Source organism: Hyperoodon ampullatus (genome assembly GCF_949752795.1).
Source record: "Hyperoodon ampullatus genome assembly, chromosome: 13".
NCBI lineage: Eukaryota > Metazoa > Chordata > Mammalia > Artiodactyla > Ziphiidae > Hyperoodon > Hyperoodon ampullatus.
The window spans coordinates 79,018,896-79,033,176 of record NC_136926.1 but is presented as its reverse complement, the minus strand read 5'-3'; the positions used below and the strand labels follow the sequence as shown (position 1 = coordinate 79,033,176).

The 14,281-nt window shown below is 38.7% G+C and overlaps 1 protein-coding gene across 1 annotated transcript in view; it reads right to left on the bottom strand.

Moving 5' to 3' along the window:
* The window catches only part of CDH7 (cadherin 7), a gene marked incomplete at both ends in the record, with an annotated part of 124,370 nt that overhangs the window by 78,071 nt on the left and 32,018 nt on the right, over positions 1–14,281 (bottom strand). Inside the window, one exon of the mRNA XM_079717575.1 lies at positions 2,852–3,146. Coding sequence (XP_079573701.1) covers positions 2,852–3,146 — 295 coding nt within the window. The remainder of the gene's footprint in view (positions 1–2,851; positions 3,147–14,281) is intronic.

Sequence of the window (14,281 nt, the reverse complement as noted above, 5' to 3'; positions counted from 1 at the left end):
TTTTTTTTTTTATTTGATAGACTTAGGAGACTGTGCTCTATGGATGCTTGGTAGGACCAAACAGTGAATGATGTATCTTTAAAAATCTTTTTAACAATTAGATTTTGACTATTTAAAAATGTTAGAATCAATGACTTTGATGTTCTCTATTTCCTCTATAAGGAAATAGAGAACATCTTTACAGCACCATCGTTACAGCAATATTTATTCTCGTGATATGGTTAAGTACTGATTTCCTACTTCACTGGAAAAGAAAACACCTTGAAACAAACAAAATAATGAAAACTATACTTCAGTAAATTTTGTAGTGTATAATTTTTTCTGAAGTGTTCGTTAAATAATTTACTATACATACACACGCACAGGCACACAGACATATACAAACACACACGTGCACACACACACACTTGTATTCTCATGCTTATCTATGCTCTTCTGGCAACAAATAAGAGATCCCAGGGACTTATGAGTGTGTTTCAAATCTTAGTTAGTTCTCAATGAAAAAAAAAAATAGGCCTGAATAATAAATACTGAAAACTTGTGTTGTATATACCGTACTATTCAGTGGCTACTATAACTATTTGGTTAGAATTAAACACTTTGATAATCTGGCACTATAAATCCATAGGATACATTTAGACATTTATTGTTCTTAGCTCAAATTTTGATATTAACCAAGTGACCTCAATTAGTGTCAAGTAAATCCTGAAGACATTGAGAAATCATTTTCTAAAATGTTCTGAACCTGTTGGAATCAAATAACTAAAATAACTTACACATGCACATAATAATCATGCTGTTTGATATCAGAGTGGTACCACTGGAACCAAAACTACAGTGCATTATTCAGCCTCTAGAACAAAAAGCTCAGTCATCCAATTTGCACTGCTGGGTTCTACACAGGAAAGGAAAACCTTAGCAAGCCCATGAAGAATGCCCAAAATGCCCAGGAGAATTACGGCATTGAACTGAATTGCTTCAACACACCTCAAAACCTCCTGTTTTTCTAAACCTTACTACTTTGGGGAGGACAACGTGCCTTCTCTTTTTTCTAAAACCTCCCAAATCTTGTTTTTGCTGGTGTCATCATCGTCGTTGTTTTTGTTATTAAACAAGAGCAGCAGGAAGCACTCTGAAGGAGTGGACAGCATTGAGAAAGTGTGAACAAGCCTGTTTGGTCAAAGAAATATTTACACAGGAGATAATTATAGTGAGATGCTGCCACTGCAGTTCAGAACTTTTCCTGTCCGCAAGCATCGATTCCTCTGGCTTATTTTCAGTTCGTATTTCTTTAGCAGCTTGAGCCATGGTCCCAAAATAATGTTCCCTCTCCAATCTGACTGGAACAGAAATTTAGGGTCACTAAATTGGGCACATGTAATACACATCTTTGCAATTCCACTCCCCTGCATAGCAGATGTGTGGATCGAAAGCTGGAATGAACGCAATGACTTTTACTTAAAGTAAAACAAATCACAATCGATCAATCAATCAATCAAAACAAATCAAACTGGGTAAAATTTTCAAGTAAAAGACTTGAGTTGAAATACGTGTTAAAACACAAGTTCGATTATTATTTTAAATAAACTTCCCCCTTCAATACTATAAACAACAGGAAATAAAAGATATAAATCAACTGGTCTCTATCCCAGCCCCATAATTTTTTTTTTTTTTTTTGTAAGATCATCCATACCTAAATTACATACTGGCTGAAAACTATTCCAAAGGTACCTAAATAAGTGGAATTTAAAGGATAGTTTAATAGTATTTGAAATACAGTATATGCTAAAGGTAATTAATTTACTTTCTATTTTTCCAGTAATGGAGCAACGTCAAAAGGCCTTTGAGTAAAACAGCCTTCATTATTTTATTTTATCTTATTATTTATTTGTTTGTTTGTTTGTTTGTTTATGGCTGTGTTGGCTCTTTGTTTCTGTGCGAGGGCTTTCTCTAGTTGTGGCAAATGGGGGCCACTCTTCATCACGATGCGCGGGCCTCTCACTATCGCGGCCTCTCTTGTTGCAGGGCACAGGCTCCAGACGCGCAGGCTCAGTAATTGTGGCTCACGGACCTAGTTGCTCCGCGGCATGTGGGATCTTCCCAGACCAGGGCTCGAACCCATGTCCCCTGCGTTGGCAGGAAGATTCTCAACCACTGCGCCGCCAGGGAAGCCCTATTATTCTTTTATATATCTCACACTGAGTATCACTTTACCATTATTATAAATTCAGTATAAATTTTCATGCATTTAAATTTCTGGAGACATCACAAAAAGATTAGTGGTGGCAGGTGGATGGACATTTACAGGTTCAAGCATACTCTATAAGCAAATAGACCAGCTCATCCTAATATTAGCCTAGCTACACTGCTGGCCTCGCCTGATACCCTGGCCCCAGAGAGATGCTTAGAATAGTGAATTCTTATTTTAACATGGGGAGAAAGAAAAAGAAAAGTAATAGATCATCACAGGGCTGTGTCTAGAATGATTTTTTTTTTGGTTTGATAGTAATTTTATTGTTTTTTTTTTAACTTCTTAGGCATAATTTGAATCATGTTTTAATTTTAAATATTAAATTGAAAAGGGATTGTAAGACCTATGTAATTTCTTGAAGACACTGAGACAGGTGTGTAAAAGGAAGAATTTCCTAATTTTCCGTATACATAAAATAATGTGTCAAAAAATAGAATTTGGATACTGGCTACTAACACATCTCAAACATTCCCCTCACACTAAATGGCAATGTCTACACAAATGCGAATGTGATTTCTTCCCCAGTATTTATGGTGATCTAATTTTAAATACAAACCTCCTCAAATCAGATGGTACAAGACCAACTTGCTCTTTACTTACCCACAGGAGACATTTCGGGAACTCCGGCCGTGTACGGGCCGTCCAGGAATTTAGGTTCGTTGTCATTGATGTCCTGAATCTTGATGACGAACTCCGACTCGGGCTCCACGGGCTTGTTGGTGAGCCGGTCCAGCGCCTGGGCGCGGAGGGTATAGTAGGCCTGCTCCTCGCGGTCCAGCCTCTTGGTGGCATGAATATCCCCAGTGTTCTCATCAATAATGAAAATGGAACTTGCCCCTTCGCCTGACAAGATGTATTTGATGGAACCATCTCCTTTATCAACATCAGAGTGAAGCTGGTGAAAAATTCATGTGAGATGAGATTAACTTACAAGCGAGTCAGCGATATGGAGATATGTCAAAATAATTCTTATGTCAGGCAGCAGCATATGAAATTTTACTGTTCTTGGAAAGATAAGCTGACGCATTTTGTGCACAACGGAAACGGCTATAAGAATGTGTCAGCTTGCACTTGTGAGCAAGACAATTTCATTTCTTCCTGTAAACAGTCTCATTTCCAAAGGCATTTTATACCATTCCCAAAGTTAGGCACTCGTTGTACCGTTATTTTTGATTTGGTCTGTCCTTGCTAGCTTTAGCCATCTTCTTTGACCAGAGCAGACATTCAGTAACCATGCATAATTGGTTGATTTGATCGTATTCCAAGCAAAGGGACTTGCTATAGAACATCTGTAACTTTAGGTCTAATATATTGTTTAATCTGCTTAGAAATCGCCACATCCTTTAAGGGTGCCCGTCCCTCCCAACTCCCACAACTTTGCAGGATTATTAAGGATGGATGGATGTCCAGTCACTAAATTGGTCTCCAAATCCTGTTCTATATTTTAAAATTTGAAGCTGTAAAAGAAAAATTACACTGCTCTCTGAAGTAGGAATTTTAAATCAATATGTGCCTGAGACTTCAACTGAAACCTTTCTTGAAATACCAAGAACAGCATTAGATTTGCATGATTAACCCCGGCTACGGCTCAGGGGCAGCCCCTACTGATTTGCATTTCATACCTGGAACTGTCCCTTCTGTATGTCGGAACATTATGTTGAACAGAGGAACCTGAGGAAACTCAGAAATAATTACATATTTCCCTGAACTTCATAACCTGAGAAATACACTGCTCAATCTGTAATTTCAACCATCTTTCATCCTCTATAACTGCCGTGATTCTGGACTGCAATTAATACAAACGCAAAAACCCAATTTACCAAATAATAAGGCTGTTCACTGCCTTGCAGAACTACGTTTGCATTCTTTGAAATCAGACAAGGTTCAAAAAATATAAGACATGGGAAACTTAGGCAAGTGGATGCCCAGTCCATTTCCATCCTTAGCTGTTGAGGATACTGCTTTTGTACCACAAATTCCTCTAAGTGATTCTTCCATCGCACTGTAACAGCTGTGTTTATACTCGGCTTCAGAATACTTAAATACCTGATTTATCCTTTAGTTTCTGTAGTTTTCAGTTAGGACGAAATGATACAAAAAATTAATTTCTGGCACAAGTTTTACTTTAGCTTTGTTCAGTGTGGAATTAACTAGTGAATCATCACTCTGCAGCATGATTATCCAGCATACGGAGAAGTTGTATTCTTGAAAGGTAATGAATTATTTAATTTTCTTAAGTCATTCTCAGGGTGACTATTACATACATATCTCCCTGTAATTTAAGACGAAGCAAGCTAAGAATTACTATAGTTTGAATTACTGAGCACTCCCTATGTGCCGGGAACTACTACTAATGTTCTCTACACAGTAACTCATTCCACGCTCACACTGACTGACTTTATTATCCCTTTAACAGATGAGGAAACTGAGGCAGAGAAAGTACTTTGCTGGTCATGCTGCCAGCTCTCCATGGCAGAGCTAGGAGTATGAAAACCATTACGCTGGTGGAAAGCCCATCCTCCACTCCCTACAATGGGGATCCTGCCTCTGGGTGGGGGAAGCTGTGTCCTGTGAGGTGAGGACATTAAAGTTGCCACAAAGGAGAACTCAGGGCAGAAGCGTACAGACAACCACTCCCACCTGATCACTCCCTAAATCTCAGAGACGCTCAGTGTTTCCAGGGGTTTCCATCAACACGTTTTACGATGTACCAGAAGGGACCTTTCTTGACGTTACAGAACAGCAATAAACCACACTCAACAACACAGAGCAAAAACTTGAGTCTGGAGACAAATGCAGATGATAGGTGAAAGTAAGTTGCTTTTAAGCAGCTGATACCTCAAGTAGTCCCCCCTACACACACTTCTCACAGTCATTCTCCCAACCCGTCCTCACCCTTGATGACCACAGACACACAGAAGCTATACACAGGCTGCGTCTTTAATCAAAGGTTTGCTCTCTCTCTAAATATCACGAGGGGCTCCAATTTATAGGACCAGCCCTTATGATTCGTTTAACTAATTCCCATCAACTGACTGCTGTCTTCACAGCGTGGGGACACCGTGTGTTCCTGGGGTATTCAGGTAAGGGAGAGAGGATGCATTCCTTTCAATACAGAACACACACGAAATCCTGACTCATCTCCAGCCTGAGCTCTGAGGCCATATCTGACGTTACGCACTATTGATAGTTGTGCTCCACTGCTGACAGCGTAAGAACTTAAAGGTAAAAAAGGTTCATACTGCTTGTTTTTCCACTCCTTCAAGGATCAGAATTCTTCTCTTCTACCTCTAACTGCCACCACCATCACTGCCTGCCCCCAACCTACACAGACACACCAACACATCTATTGCAGGAGCCCTGCAATCTACCACACTCCCCATCGCTGACACTTTTCTCCCAGCTGGGACCATCACTAGGCTTGTAACCACTGCCAAAATTCACGAGCATAAAACTACTATGAGTCTCGCCTCGGTGTCCTTGCAAGGTTAGTGGAAGCATCTGCAGTTGAAAGTGGAGGACCAACTCTGGAATGTTAAGATGGATACATAATTATCAGATGGTGCAGACACTGAATCTGTGAGGCTACACCCACGATACTAACCTTAATACATGGGGTGAAACCCCATGCTGTTAGGAAAAACTATTATCCTTCTGTGTTGAAAAAGCATGCTCAGAAAAGAAAAATGCTGCAAGTGTAGAAGGACTGAATGGCATTCATAAGTTAAGACACGTGTCTCTGTAGCCCCACACTTACCCCCGTCAAATGCACACACACAAGCACACATACACTCGTGCACAGTCTTTGTCAATGATGATTATGGAATAGAGTAGGAAGTCCCCACAGTGAAAACCTCTGGCCAGGAAAAAAAAAAAATTCTGCGGTCCCACAATATGGTAAGTGAGCAAATAAGCAATAAATGAAAAACACAATAAAAAACAACGATTTGCACTCTATTTGGGGCAGAGTAGAATTCATGTTGTTATGTCTATTTCACTTGCCAATATCGTTGTAAACATGATCTTGTAATTCATCTAAACAATAATAAAATCTTGATTAATCACCAGACAAAACTCACTTGTACTGTGTCCCTAAATCCTTTTCGAAATATTTGTTGTGACTCCAAAGTAAATATTTACATTAAATATTTAAATTTTTTGTTGTCGTTGGCAAATGAGCACAAACAGTAAGGAGCACAGCCCTCTTAGCTGAGTCCAGCTCGTGATAAGGCAAAAGAATAAGCAGGGAGGAGATCCAAGTATTATGCGAATCCAATGTCACTATGCCAGCACTGTGTACAGTAACAATGTAAGAAACATGAAACTGTTGGACTGAGTTATAACCTACACAGGCCAGGATGCAAAGCATACTTCACATACACCTAAAGTATATTCTGTTTAGTCATCTGTTACGGCTCCTCCATCCCCCGCTCGAAGGAATACACACTCATTACCTCTAGCGTATCAACCCATTCTCCAGTCCCTCTGAACAATCATCCTAACTTGGAATCTTCAAATCTTTCACTTGGGCTATCACAAAACTCCCCAGTTATTTTCCACTTTTAATAATTCACATCATCAAGGCTGTTATAGTGCACGTCAGAAATGATCTCCCTAAACATGCACTGAATTGTGTCACACCCCTCACCAAATAATTGCTCCCCATGGGCTCTGGGTTTAACTCCAAATCCTAAGCACTCGGCTCCATGTGGCCATGTGCCACCTCCCCAGTCTCTCTTTCCTACCACATCCCAGAGGGCCCTCTATGTCCCAGGCAGGTGGGTCTAGTTATCACTGCCTGAGCAGAGCAAGCATCTCCATCTTTTCCAGACACGTCCTCCATCACCTTACTCACCAACTGACAACCAACTCTACTTAATCCAAGTTCCCTCTTACTGAAGCCTTAACAATCCTAGTTTTCCCACATGGCGTGTTGTTTGAATTTCTATGACAAAATGCTTTTAATTCTGCTTTATAATGAAAATCTGGTTTAGTTGTTTTCCTACCCAATCCCAATCCTGTCTTTAATTATAAACTCCTTAAGAGCTGACTTCTTTTTATCACCATATTCCACATTCTCAATAAATTTGTTCCAGTGAATTTAGTACATTTTTAATCCACATTGTAAAACAGGGGTGCTTGTTTTATTTCAATTTCTATCCTTTTCAGTTTTAATAGCATTAAGTAAAAAGAAAACAAACTAAACAAAAAAACATCCTGTATCTCTGGTTTGTCCTCCCCAATCCTCTGAACCGCCGAGATGGAGTTCAGATACCTCGTTTTCTATGCCCAGGGTAACTTGCGAATTGGTACCTTTGTGCTCCCCAAGAGACAGAGCCCTGGAGAGACAGACATGCTTTCTTATTCCTGTTTTCCTAGGTCTTATACAGTACTTCTCTCACTCACACTCACACACACACACACACACGTGATTAAGGAGGGTTTGATAGACCCTTGGATGTCCTCAGATGCAAGAACCTCATGTCCTTGATTAATTTTTTTATCCACCATTTATTTTTTAAATTTAAGATCGTAAAGAGCAAGACTAAAAACAGATCAATGCACTGCAGTTCTGACAATTTTCTTACATTTATTTAATCAACTAGGGCCTGATATGAACTACCTGATCTAGCACTTGCGAGCCACCTGCTTAAAAAGTCTGAAAATGGAGAATATTCCTCAAGTTAGCAAAGACGGAGGTAAAAAAAAAAAAAAATCAGTTCAATATATTGACCAACTTTTCTTCCCTCTATGAACGTCTTCAACTCTGCTTGTTATCTGATCTTCCTGCTGATCTTGTCTTTACTCTCCTAGTTCCCCTCCTCTATAGAATGGAGATAGAAATGCCTGTACTTGGACTTCACTGAACAATTGTGACAACTGCTTGAGATATTGCAGTTGGATGTGATTCGTAAAGATAACTTACTATAATGTCAGGATTGTACTTTGTAAAGCAGTTATACTCCAACGAAGATGTTAAAAAAATTTTTTTAAATAGTTATTCATTAAAAAAAGAACAAATACAGACATTAAGATGAAACTACTGGGACAGAGATAACGTTTATCATGAAAGTCTTGACACTAAAAATATAAAACAAAAGCCTCTGTGATCCTCACTGAATATATACGATGGAAATAATTAGTGTTATATTCAATTTTTCTATAATGAACATTTGAATGAGAAAAATGCAAAATGCATTATTATATAAATCAAGGTTTACACTGCTACTACATTTGTGTACAGAAATGGAGTAATGAGGGCTGAACAAAAAATACACATATGTTCCTTTGAACACCATGTTAATCCATCTGAGAATGATTTATACTGAATATTAGGCAAAAGATTTCTAAGGTAAAGTTTCTACCACTGATTTACTTATTATAGATTCTTGATTTTTTTAAGTTTAAAAATATATTACAGATTGTTAGAACGCATGCATTTTACTTTTGCTAAACTTGTACAAGGTTAAAATTATAAGTATAGAGGGCAGATTTAAACAATAATTAGCAGAAATAAAACTGCTTGAATATACACATTACATGCAAGTTTTCTTTTCTCATTATGCTTTTTAATAGATATTTTCCACATGCCACTGGATACCATGTAATTATCAAGCTGCTGAAGACATATTACAGATGAAAACAAGTGTATGAGTAACTTTTTTTTTCTGGTTGAAGTATTCCTAATTTATAATTATCATTGTGGTCCAGGGTAATGGAACACAATTTACTTGTGAAGCATCTTTGAGGAAGATGCGTGGTTTAAGAAGTATAGGTATTAATTATTACACACAGAATAATAAAGGAAAGGGAAACAATTCAGGAAGTATTTAGGTAAGGTTAAAACTGCCAAGAAAATCTCATTTCTTTCCTTTTTTTTTTTTAACCAATAGTAAATTTTAAAAAGGAGGGACTACTATGATTATTTTTATCCTCAGGAAAAGTTCACGTTAACTCAATGGCAATAAACCTTCATTCTGGGGTCTCAGTACATACTGAGTAGCAGTGGTACAGATGCTGGGTCCATGCAAAGGAACCAGAAGCATGGCTACTGAATCTCCACTCCGCTCCTTATCCTGCTGCCTTGATCACACTTAAATCCCAGTTTATACCTGGTTATAGATCAGCATCCTAAATGTCCACCTAGCCTTGAATCTTGAAGTGAGGATAAAATGAAGTAATGCATTTGGAAGTATTTTGCAAAATGTCACTTTCTATCCATATGTAAGTCCACATAGAGTTAGCTGTACAATGGAAGTACCTGCCTCTCCTTAGTGGGGGAAATCTTGCTTTTGTTTGAAAAAGTTCTACATTTCTGGCTAAGGCATGGTTACTCGGAGCTTCACGTGAAGAGCCATGTCTTTTTCACCAGGGACTGACTGATAAGAGTTCAGAGAAGCATTTTCCATTCCACACAGCTACGTGCAACTCCCTAAAGAAGGCTCCACAGCACTCATCTTGTCCTCTCTCGGGTTGCTGCCTCCAGGTCACATCCAAAACTTTCAGCCAACTTAAAAAATCTGCGTGGAGTCAAATTCTTACTGATCAAAACTCCCTGTGGGCTAATTTAATCGTGAGAACATCGTGTCTCCGATTCACGGCTCCCATCTACTGCCTCGCTCACTTCCTTCCAAACGCCAAGTCGTAAACCAGAAGCAGTTAGAAAGCAAACCCCTGGAAAGCTTCAGCTTTCTTTGCAGGAAGAAGAAAATTTTGCTTTTTCTGCAAATATATGTCACAGGAGGCCAGAGCGGTGCTATGGAAAGAGCAGTCCCGGGACTGGGTGCTTCAGTCCAAGTCACGGTGAGTGTGGAAACTGAGAAGAAGGGCTTAGCAACTTTCATAGTCATTTTACAGCGTAATTTAATGTCTCCTGAGCCCAATAATAATAATGAAAAAAGGGGGATTTAATTTTTTAATCTAAGTAATTCATTTTTAATGTAGCAGCAAAATTATTAGGAGGTCAAAACGAAGTATGTCCTGAGTGCTTAAAAACCAAGAAGCTTGCACACAAACAGCAACAATATAAAACTTGGTCCTTCACCACAGATCAGTTGAGAAGAACTGGATCAGTGGAGAAAACCTTATGTGAAAGCTCTTTTGAATGCCTGTAGGCAGTCACCAGTCTAAAACTCTTTTCCTGTCCTAATATCAGGGAAGACTAGAAGACACTGGCCTCCATGGAGGTACAGGGCATTCTGAAGAGGCCATCCTTAAGATGGGCACAGATGTTTTGCACACGGCATTCTGGAGAAGGCATTCACATATATGTCACAGAGAATAATAGCACCATGTAGTTGCAAAGTATTTCCTGAAGTCTTCTGCACTGTATGGCCTTGTGAGTTCAAAATTAGAAACAGTAACAGTTAAAACAATGGAAATATAATTTTGAAGTCTACTTCTGGGGGAGAAAACTTCAACACTCATCTGATTTAAGAAGAGAATATTCTATTTGCAAACAAAGCAACTGACAACAGATTAATCTCCGAAACATACAAATAGCTCACACAGATCAATATCAAAAAAACCCCAAACAACCCAATCAAAAAATGCGTGGAAGATCTAAATAGACATTTCTCTAAAGACGACATACAGATGGCCAACAAACACAAGAAAAGATGTTCAACATCACTAATCATTAGAGAAATGCAAATCAAAACTACAACGAGATATCATCTCACACCATTCACAATGGTCATCATCAAAAACAATCTACAAACAATAAATGCTGGAGAGGGTGTGGAGAAAAAGGAACCCTCTTGCACTGTTGGTGGGAATGTAAACTGACACAGCCGCTAAGGAGAACAGTATGGAGGTTCCTTAAAAAACTAAAAATAGAACTACCATATGGCCCAGCAATCCCACTCCTGGGCATATACTGTATCTGGAGAAAACCAAAATTTGAAAGGTTGCATGAACCCTGATGTTCATTGCAGCATTGTTTACAATATCCAGGACATGGATGCAACCTAAATGTCCATAGACAGAGGAATGGATAAAGAAGATGTGGTACATATATACAATGAATATTACTCAACCATAAAAAGGAACAAAATAATGCCATCTGCAGTGACATGGATGGACTTAGAGATCGTCATACAGAGTGAGGTAAGTCAGAAAGAGGAAGACAAATATCGTATAATATCACTCATATGTGGAATCTAGAAAAATGGTACAGATGAATTTATTTGCAAAGCAGCAATAGAGTCACAGATGTAGAAAACAAACTTATGGTTACCAAGGGGGGAAGGGAGGGTGGGATGAATTGGGAGATTGGGATTGACACATATACACTACTATATATTGAATGGATAAATAATGAGAACCTACTGTATAGCACAGGGGACTCTATTCAGTACTCTGTGGTGGTCTAAGTGGGATGGGGATCCAAAAAAGACTGGAGATACACACACACATATATATATATACGTATAACTGATTCACTGTGCTGTACAGCAGAAACTAACACAACACTGTAAAGCAACTATACTCCAATAAAAATTAATTTAAAAAAAAGAAGAGAATATTCTACCCTAACTTATCAATTCTGATACAAGGATAATATACATCCAGTGTGGCCTGATCGACCAGTGTGGACAAAGATATGGAGAAACACAGAACATCACAGATAACACAGACTAGGATGGGGAACAGAGAACAGCAGCGCATCCAAGAGGAGAACAGACAGTGCCGAGGCCATTCAACACTTACACTTACAGGTCGGATCTTGAGGGCTGACAGTTAACTCTAAATTCACAGTAACTATGCACATGTATTTGTAAGTTGTAATATCTATTTGGTAAACTTGGTTTCAAATATTCTTCACTGGGTATTTAGTGTTTATCTAGTTAATCCCTTCTGACATCTTTTTTAAAGTTACAAGTTAAAAGTATCCCTTTGGCAGGTATTAAAAGTACCAGGTTGAAAGCACCACTTCAGCTCTGACCTGGGCTGCAGGGATACAACTGACATTACCCTTGGTGCCCAAACCAGACTGTCCTGGTAAAATAAAGTTTGAATCAGGCCTGTTTCTGTCTTCTTCTAGACACTCAACATCTGTTAATCATCTATTCAAAATAAGTACGGAGTATATCCTACAGGTCAGGTGTGCGGGTGTGTATGAAGACAGAAAAGGACAGGGTGGCAGAGGCAAGCCCAAGGCATTGAACTAAATAGTCGCCATGTCATGAGACCATCTACGGAGGCGCAAACTGTCAGAGCACCAGGTTGAACAAACAGCTGCAATTCTGATGACCACAAAAAAGCACCCACAGAAGGCTAAGGAATCATATAACAGGGACACCAAACCAACTTCAAGGGTTCAGAAAAGTGCTTTTTAAATAAAAGATATTTAAGGGGAGACAAGAAGGCTAGTAATGAGTAGGATTAGTCCAGTCATGAAGGGCAGAACTTGATGTCCAGGAAGAAACTTTGCTGAACGACGGAATACATTCCTTTCTATGGATAGTCAGAGTGAGTAACACACAGGATCCACTGGTTTATAATGCAGAATAATTTTTCCATATTAAAATGTTTATAATGCAGAATAATTTTTCCATATTAAAAGAGGCATAATGGTATAAATATATTTTACAATCTACATTCTGTCATCTGCTTAATTAAAAAATTTTAAAAGACTGCAGAACAGTTCAGTGATCTTAACCTGCTGTTTGGCTAATGTACTTATTATTTTTTGTAGTGTGTAGGTCTCCTGCATCAGAATTACCTGGGACATTGGTTAAAAATGCCAATTTAGGGGCTCTATCTTAAATCTACTGAATCATAATCTCTTTGAGTTGGAAACAGGAATCAAAATTTTCAACCAGCATCCCAGATCGAAAAATTTTGGTCGAACAGATAATACCCCTCACACACAAACCTGCTTATGTCAATAATATCACGGTTGAAAATATAATAGTTAATCACTTTTAATTCATTTGTATTTATAACTTCTTCTATATAAGATTATTGAATAACATTTTCTCTGTGTTTTGATTTATTTATATATTTTACTTAAAAGGGAACTGTCCCTCCTCTAACTACCAATGATACAGGGAGAAAAGTACACAGTGTATAATTTACATATCCACCAAATAGGATGTGGTACTTTAAACAACAGCTATATTTAAATTTTAAACCATTTTAAAATTATATCAATTTTCCATGGAGGGGGCCAACAATTTTATTTTTCACAAAATTCATGTTTCAGGAAACCTTAGAAGAGTGAGAAGCTTATTTGTGGACTGTTAGGTGGAAGTATGTTTTGATGATGTAAACTTACAAGGTATTATGAATGTAAACTGCATTTTCTATACATAACCAGTGCATATTATGAAGATGCAGGGATGCTCTTAGGTTCTAGGCATCCCTCTGGGACCAGAAGGATAAAAGAAGAAAAACAAAATGCTCTGCTTATATTTTACAGGAAGTTAGTACTGGTCAGAGGCAGAGAGAACATTACGGTGATGCAAGAACTATAAGCAGCAGAATCCGTGACACTGTGTTCGTTTACTATATTTCCCCCACAGAAACGATGCGTGTCTGCTCACAAAAATTAACATTTTCATCTATCACATGCTTATGATAAAAAGATTGGAAATATAAAGCAAACAAAGAAAGTGAGAGCGGAAAGAAAATATTTATGATCTCAAACCTCAGAGGTTATTCTCACACCGGAGACTCCCCTCTAGGGGATCCACAGTGGGTCACCCAACCCACCCCCCGTTCACCCCAAGGGCTGCAACACTCACGTCAACTGCTGGAAGTGCTAGAGTCGGTCTGCTCTCAGCCCTTTACCACTTGCTGTAGGAAAACACTATTTGGAGAGAGATGCCTCCTCTAATATCATACATACAGCTTCCTGGGGCAGGTAGAATACACAGGACCAGGGACTAGAGTTACAGTGGGAATGTCCACGTTATCTTCACTCCTACTGACCTGCTTGGAGACATGTGCTTCCATTCCAAGAGCGAGGTGATTCCTCCAAGTTCATGGTATCCTCTGCCTTGTCTCTGGACTCCCCGCACCAAG